The sequence below is a fragment of the Neomonachus schauinslandi genome, chromosome 10 (assembly GCF_002201575.2).
Source record: "Neomonachus schauinslandi chromosome 10, ASM220157v2, whole genome shotgun sequence".
NCBI classification, from domain to species: Eukaryota; Metazoa; Chordata; class Mammalia; order Carnivora; family Phocidae; genus Neomonachus; species Neomonachus schauinslandi.
The window spans coordinates 113,177,152-113,185,625 of record NC_058412.1 but is presented as its reverse complement, the minus strand read 5'-3'; the positions used below and the strand labels follow the sequence as shown (position 1 = coordinate 113,185,625).

General features: G+C 43.4%; 1 protein-coding gene across 2 annotated transcripts in view; it reads left to right on the top strand.

The window, feature by feature from the left end:
• The window catches only part of CDK5RAP1 (CDK5 regulatory subunit associated protein 1), a 36,539-nt gene that overhangs the window by 3,531 nt on the left and 24,534 nt on the right, over window positions 1-8,474 (top strand). For both annotated transcript variants that reach the window (XM_021689013.1, XM_021689014.2), the window contains exons 3-6: window positions 3,280-3,383; window positions 3,870-3,904; window positions 4,884-4,984; window positions 6,985-7,195. In XM_021689013.1, the coding sequence (XP_021544688.1) occupies window positions 3,280-3,383; window positions 3,870-3,904; window positions 4,884-4,984; window positions 6,985-7,195 (451 nt within the window). The remainder of the gene's footprint in view (window positions 1-3,279; window positions 3,384-3,869; window positions 3,905-4,883; window positions 4,985-6,984; window positions 7,196-8,474) is intronic.

Here is an 8,474-nt window from a genome sequence, read left to right as displayed (position 1 = left end):
TTTTTAAAGATTTTATTTATTTGTCAGAGAGAGAGAGAGACAGAGCACAAGCAGGGGGAGAGGTAGGCAGAGGCAGAGGGAGAAGCAGGCTCCCCGCTGAGCAAGGAGCCCGATGTGGGACTTGATCCCAGGACCCCAGGACCATGACCTGAGCTGAAGGCAGCCGCTTAACTGACTGAGCCACCCAGGCGTGCCCCGGCGTCAGGCTCTTTGCTCAGCGGGGAGTTTGCTTCTCCCTCTCCCTCTGCCCCTTCCCCACTTGTGCATGCTTGTATCCTCTCTCTCTCAAACAAATAAATAAAATCTTAAAAAAAAGAAACTTGTATTTTTGGTCCATGTGACTAGGGTGGGTAGAAGTCCTGGGGAGTCTTCTCTTTGGTTATCTTTGGAAACCCTATAATCTCTGTTCTAATTTTTAGATCATCTTAAATCATAAGACAGCTTTCACAATTGGTGATGTAGAAATTCATTCTTGGGCGCCTGGGTGGCTCAGTTGTTAAGCGTCTGCCTTCGGCTCGGGTCATGATCTCAGGGTCCTGGGATCGAGTCCCGCATCGGGCTCCCTGCTCCTTGGGAGCCTGCTTCTCCCTCTGCCTCTCTCTCTCTCTCTGTCTCTAATGAATAAATAAATAAAATCTTAAAAAAAAAAAAAAGAAATACATTCTTTATGCTTTTTTTTTTTTTAAAGATTTTATTTATTTGAGAGAGAGAGAGAATGAGAGAGAGAAGGCACATGAGAGGGGGGAGGGTCAGAGGGAGAAGCAGACTCCCTGCCAAGCAGGGAGCCTGACGCGGGACTCGATCCAGGGACTCCAGGATCATGACCTGAGCCAAAGGCAGTCACTTAACCAACTGAGCCACCCAGGTGCCCCTCATCCTTTATGCTTAAACAGATTTTTTTTCCTCTTTTTTCTTTTTTTTAATTTTTTAAAAAGATTTTATTTATTTGTCAGAGAGAGGGAGTGAGAGCGAGCGAGCACAAGCAGGGGGGAGTGGCAGGCAGAAGGAGAAGCAGGCTCCCTGCTGAGCAAGGAGGCTGATGGCCGGGCTTGATCCCAGGACTCCGGGATCATGACCTGAGCCAAAGGCAGACGCTTAACCGACTGAGCCACCCAGGCATCCTCTTTTAAAAAATTTTTTTTTTAATATTCTATTTATTTATTTGAGAGAGAGCATGAGAGAGAGCAGAGAACACAAGTGTGAGGGGGGAGAGGGGCAGAGGGAGAGGGAGAAACAGACTCCCCACTGAGCAGGGAGTCCGATGTGGGGCTCCATCCCAGGCTCCATTCCAGGACCCCGAGACTATGACCCGCGTGGAAGGCGGACACTTAACTGACTGAGCCACCCAGGCGCCCCTCTTTTTTTTTTTTTTTTAAAGGTTTATTTATTTATTAGAGCATATGCATGCGCATGTGAGCTGGTGGAGGGGCAGAGGGAGAGAATCTTTAAGCAGACTCCCTGCTGAGTGTAGAGCCCCTTGCAGGGCTCCATTTCATGACCCTGAAATCATGACCTGAGCCCAAATCAAGAGTTGGATCGCTTAACCTGCTGAGCCACCCAGGTGCCCCTTTGTAATTAAATTTTTAAAAATTGGTATAAAATACTGCATTGTGCTGTACTATGAGGTACATGTCCCCTCTAGTTGGACATTAAATTGTTTCAAAAGTTTTATGAGTAATGCTATAATACGTATCTTCACATATACACACACGCATATACGTAACCACTGAGCCACCCAGGCGCCCCTTGGTGTTTTTATTTTTAGACAAGGAAAGTGAGCCAAGGAAGGTTTAAGAATACCCTGATGTTTCTTTTTTTTATAAATTACTGCTGTTTTATGTTGGTTTTCATATGATTTTTTGTCATTAAATTTTAACTTCATTTGGACTTTATTTGGGTCTGTTGATTAAAATGTGTTGGAGAGGAGTTGATGTAGGAATTTAGTTTCAAAGGGCTTGCCAGAGTATGAAATTAATGTTCTTAAAACTTCATGCAGATGTGTTTTACATCATAATACAGCCATGCTTTCTTTCTTTTTTTTTAAAGATTGTATTTATTTATTTAATTGACAGAGACACACACAGCGAGAGAGGGAACACAAGCAGGGGGAGTGGGAGAGGGAGAAGCAGGCTTCCCGCTGAGCAGGGAACCCGATGCGGGGCTTGATCCCAGGACCCTGGGATCATGACCTGAGCCGAAGGCAGTCGCTTAACCAACTGAGCCACCCAGGCGCCCCTCTTTCTTTTTTTTTAAGATTTTATTTTTAGGGGCACCTGGGTGGCTCAGTCGGTTAAGTGTCTGCCTTCAGCTCAGGTCATGATCCCACAGTCCTGGGATCGAGCTCCACATCGGGCTCTCTGCTCACGGGGAGTCTGCCTCTCCCTCTCCCCCTGCCTGCCTCTCTGCCTATTTCTGCTCTCTTTCTCTGTCAAATAAATAAATAAAATCTTAAAAAAAAAAAGATTTTATTTTTAAGTAATCTCTGTGCCCAGCATGGGGCTTGAACTTAAAATCTGGAGATCAAGAGTTGCATGCTCTACCAACTGAGCCAGCTAGGCCCCCCAGTGCTTGCTTTCATTTAATATGTTTGTTTGAAGTTACTGTAGGAATTACCTCATTTTTATTTTATGGCTTTGTGTACCCTCTGGCCACTGCTGCTCCCTTCAGAGGTTGGAGAACCTCTTTGTGAGAAGGAGGGGTATAATGTGTGGATTTAAATTTTCCCCCCAAGTTGATAATCAACACTATCAGCTAGTCCTCCCTTTTCTAATTGTTTTTATAACACATCGCATTGATTCTCAGGTGCATGTTTCTCCTGTATTTTATTTTATTCGTTTTTTAAAAAGATTTTATTTATTTATTTGACAGAGAGAGACACAGCGAGAGAGGGAACACAAGTAGGGGGAGTGGGAGAGGGAGAAGCAGGTTTCCCTCGGAGCAGGGAACCCGATGCGGGGCTCGATCCCAGGACCCTGTGATCATGATCTGAGCCGAAGGCAAACGCTTAATGACTGAGCCACCCAGGCGCCCCTCTCCTGTTTTTTAAATGATATGGCCTATAATTATGTATGTGTATAATGTAGTATTTCTTTTGTTCTGAAAGGCTGTCATTAATTTGGGGGTAGACCTGGAACTTAATGGTGTCTTAGAATTGAGGCAACAGGGGATTTAGTGGATAACCAGTTGCCTCAGATGTTTCTAGGGCATTTGGGAAGGAGACCTTTTGAGACATGTGGCCCCTTTTAGTCTGCCTACTGTGGAATCCCGCTCTCATTACAGTCTATCTGGAGACCTACGGCTGCCAGATGAATGTGAATGACACAGAGATAGCCTGGTCTGTCTTACAGAAGAGTGGCTACTTGCGGACCAGGAACCTCCAAGAGGTACATGCATTTTCTGCTTCTACTGTTTTTTGGGCCTGGGTGAGACTCTGCATTTGTGTCAGTTTTTAGATGCGGCTTCAGAAATAGGGTATGGCCTGGTGAGAGTGAGTTCCCTTGAGTAAAGTGTGTAGCATGGAACTAAGGTGTATTTTTGTTCCAGTTATTTTTGAAACTTTTATGGTGGTGCTCACTTTTAGGCAAGGAGCTAAGTTAAAAATGGCCTGCGAGGTGGAGGGGAATGGGGAGCTAGTGTTTAATGGGTACAGAGTTTTAGTTGGGGAACATGAAATGGTTCTGGAGCTTGAGGGTGGTGATGGTTGCATAATGTGAATGTACTTAATGCTACTGAACTGTACACTTAAAAATGGTTAAAATGGTAAGTTTTATGTTATGTATGTTTTACCAGAGTAATAAAAAAAGGGCAATGGATAGTGATTCTACAAGGCAGATTTCAAAGATCATAATTTTCCCTTGCTTTCCACTCAGGCTGATGTGATCCTCCTTGTCACATGTTCTATCAGGTGAGAGTTTGTTCTTTACCTAGAGAGTGAGTATATTTAATGCCAGAGTTAACAGTGCCAGACTGGCGGACCTGTGGAGATGAGTCAGTGGACTTGTGAGTTTTACAACAGTGGAGATAGCAATGATAGAACTCGGTTGATGTTTGCTGAGCATGTACTGTGTATCAGGTCCTGTGCTGAGCACTACATATGCACTAACTAATTTAATTCTCACAACAACCGTATGAGATAGGTGCTGTTATCAAACCTGTTTTATAGATGAGGAAACCGAGGGTATGCTGAGGCACCCAACTTTTCCCAAGGTTTCTCTTGCAGGTAATGGCACATTTATGATGTAATTCACATCATAAGGGTTAGGGTGCAGTCAGTGCAGAGATGGTGGCATCCATCAGAAGTGAACATACTATTTCTTACTTTGTTTCTGTGTACAAGGCATGTTAGTGTTAATGTTTTCCTTAGTGTTAATATAGTCCAACATTTTTGTTTGGAGTGTTTCTGCTATAAGACACTGAACTACATGGCTTTGGAACATTCAGGAATGAATCTTCCTTGGAATGTGGCTTTAAGGAGCTTGGTCTGATATGGGAACTAAGGCAGACACACAAATAGCTCTAACATCTGGCAGAAAGCACTATGTAAAAAATCAAACAATAAAAGAGAAGTTGCTAACTACAGGGAAAAGTATAGTTAAAGTGATAGGGAAGTTAAAGGGTGGACAAACTCTCTACGAGGCTTTGTGAAGTAGATTGTTTCTGAGTTTGACTCAAAGGCTTGTCAGGTTTGGACGTATGCAGGAAGGGTGAATTACAGCAAGTGGTGCTTCTTCAGTTGGCTCCCTGCCTATCTTCCCTTAACCTAAAAGATAGATATTCATTTAAAGGGTTGAAGTTTGTTTTTATTTTATTTCCATTGTCCTACTCTTTTAGCTTGTGCTCCAGTTTATTTTCAGGTTCAGTTCTACCTCTTTTGATCCTTATAGGGAGAAGGCTGAGCAGACCATCTGGAATCGTTTACATCAGCTTAAAGCCCTGAAGACGAAACGGCTCCGCTCCCAAGTACCTCTGAGGATTGGGATTCTAGGTATCTGGTAATTTGCAGGTTTTGTGTTTTCACACTTGGGAAACCCTTAGAGGCTAGATTCCCAGTGTTTGAAGAATTGTTATACACCTCATGTAACTCTTGTATTTGATGTCAGAGGCTGTAAGACTAAATGAGATAAAGCTAATAAAAGGGCTTTTCATAGTGCCTTGTAGTAATAGGTACTCAGAAAGTGGCCTATCCTTTCTAGAGTCTAATGTGGCTTATGGCAGCATAGAGTTATGGATAGGAGAGAGTTTGGAGTCTGAAAGAACAGCATGAATTTATAGCATAGGCACTTTTCATCTTGACTCCTAATGTATGCCCAAGTGAAGATCTAGATCTGCACTGACCAGTATGGTAGCCACTAGTCACATGTGTTTATTTAAATTTAACTAAAATTAGGGACCCCTGGTTGGCTCAGTCGGTGGAGCAAGCAACTCTTGATCTCGGGATTGTGAGTTACAGTCTCATGTTGGGTGTAGAGATTACTTAAAAAAAAAAAAATCTTAAAAAAATAAATTTAAGGGGCGCCTGGGTGGCTTGGTCGGTTAAGCGTCTGCCTTCGGCTCAGGTCATGATCCCGGAGTCCTGGGATCGAGCCCTGCATTGTGCTGCCTGCTTAGCAGGGAGTCTGCTTCTCCCTCTGCCCCTCACTCCACTCATGCTCTCTCAGTCTGTCTCTCTCTAAAATAAATAAATAAAATCTTAAAAAAAAATAAATTTAAGTAAAATTAAATAATATTAAAAATTCCCTTCTTCATTCTCACTAGCCACCTATTGACTGCTCAGTAGCCACACTTGACTAGTGGCTATTAGTTTGGACAGCACAGATAAAGAACATTTCCATTATCTTAGAAAGTTCTGTTGGATAGCTCTGATCTAGATAGCTGGGAAGCATGTTTCAAAAATGAATATTCTGTACCCTTTTGGTCCCAGAATTTAGTTAATGTATTTAATTTAATTTAATTTAATTTAATTTAATTTAATTTTTTTAAAGATTTTATTTATTTATTTGACAGAGAGAGACACAGCGAGAGAGGGAACACAAGCAGGGGGACTGGGAGAGGGAGAAGCAGGCTTCCCGAGGAGCAGGGAGCCCGATGCGGGGCTTGATCCCAGGACCCTGGGATCATGACCTGAGCTGAAGGCAGATGCTTAATGACTAAGCCACCCAGGTGCCCCAATGTACTTAATTTTAAAACAGGCTGTCCATTGTGGAATAATTAAATTAATTTCTCTTGATCAAGCGTTCAAACATATTTGGAGCATATCCTGTTATACAGATTAATGTACTAAGTGATGTAGGAGGTTGCAAGGATTAGCTGAAATCTTTCACATCAGTTCCTTCATTATAGAAGCCCCTGGCTATATCTTTGTTGGGAATTTCAGAAATTCCCCCAATACTTTGTTTTTTATTGTGGTAAAATATATGTAACATAAAACTTACCATTTGAATCCTTTTTTTTTCTTTAAAGATTTTATTTATTTATTTGAGAGAGAGAGAGAGAGACCACGAGTGGTCGAGGAGGAGAGGGAGAAGCAAACTCCCTGCTGAGTGTGGGGCTCGATCCCAGGATGCTGAGATCATGACCTGAGCCAATGTCAGATGCTTAACCAACTGAGCCACCCTGGCGCCCCTAGACTTTGAAACTCTATAGCCAGTTCCTGAAAAAAAATTTTTTATTTGGAGTACCAAGTAAATTTCAATTGAAAAAAGAGATGGTTCATGTCTAGAAATGTTTCTGGGTGATGGCTTAATTTTTTCTGGGCATTTAATTGAATTTCTTTAGTTGCTTGCTTCCTGTGGTTTTCTTATATAGGAAGATGCAGGTTCTAGTGCTATGGAAGTATTGGGCAAATTTGAGGAGCGATGAAGCTAAACTCTTAGCGAGGTTTCTATGCCCTTGTCTCTGACCTTAGCTAGAGGTAATGTGTACTGAGAAGTAGCCATGAGACCAGATGAATTTGGGAACAGGTGCCTTTTTTTTTTCCCCTCCCAGGCTGCATGGCTGAGAGATTAAAGGAGGAGATTCTCAACAGGGAGAAAATGGTGGATATTTTGGCCGGTCCAGATGCCTATCGGGACCTTCCTCGACTGCTGGCTGTTGCTGAGTCAGGCCAACAAGCTGCCAATGTGCTGCTCTCTCTGGATGAGACCTATGCCGACGTCATGCCAGTCCAGACAAGCCCCAGTGCTACTTCTGCCTTTGTGTGAGACACCGCCCAAGAGACAAGGAGTGAATTTCTCCTTTCTCACTTTTATTTATTTATATTTGGGGGGAGCTGTAGAGAGAGAGAACGCGCACATGCATGAGCTGGGGGTGGGTGGGCGCTGGGGGTGGAGAGGGACAGGGGGAGAGAGTCTCAAGCAGACTCCGGGCCGAGCCCGATAAGGGCTTGATGTCACAACCCTGAGATCACAACCTGAGCCGAAACCAAGAATTGGATGCCCAACAGACTGTGCCATCCAGGCGCTCATTCTTTCTCACTTTTAAAATAATGTTAAGGGCAGGGACACCTGGGTGGCCCAGTCGGTTAAGCGTCTGCCTTCGGGTCAGGTCATGATCCCAGGACTCTGAAGGCAGACGCTTAACCAGCTGGGCTACCCAGGCGCCCCTACTTACTCTTTTTAGAGAGAGAGAGGGAGAGAGAGAATACCAGGGAGGGGTGGAGGGAGACGGGAGAGAGAATCCCAAGCAGACTCCACGTGGAGCTCAGAGCCTGACTGGGGCTTGATCCCAGGACCTTGAGATCACGACCTGGGCTGAAACCAAGAGTCAGACACCTGACTATGCCACCCAGGCTTCCCAATTTATTTGGTTTTATGACCTTATTTTATTTTTTTTATTTTTTTAAGATTTTATTAATTTATTTGAGAGAGAGAGAGAATGAGAGACAGAGAGCATGAGAGGGAGGAGGGTCAGAGGGAGAAGCAGACTCCCCGCCGAGCAGGGAGCCCGATGCGGGACTCGATCCCGGGACTCCAGGATCATGACCTGAGCCGAAGGCAGTCGCCTAACCAACTGAGCCACCCAGGCGCCCCGACCTTATTTTAAATGGTGAACATTTCTTAGGTTATTAAATTTTCAATAACAGAGGTTGGCAAATTGGCAAAAAAAAGTTAGAGCATGTTTTTTGTAAATAAAGTTCTGTTGAAATACAGTCATGCCCATTTGTTTATATATAATCTGTGGCTGCATTTGGTACTACAATAGCAAAATTGAGTAGTTGTGACAGGGACTGTATGGTCTGCAAAGCCTAAAATATTTTCTCTCTGGTTTTTTATAGAAAGTTTGCCGACCTGTCATTTTAACGGCTATCCCATACTCCATTGATAATTTGAGGCTTTCATATACAGGATGCAAATGGAAGAGAGTGATTTCACTTAGATACCATAATAATTGGATCAGGAATGAGTGAGAAATGTGGAACCCTCTGTCTTAAACCTGAGGTTTCTATTCATTATACACATTTTATGATTTTTTTTTTT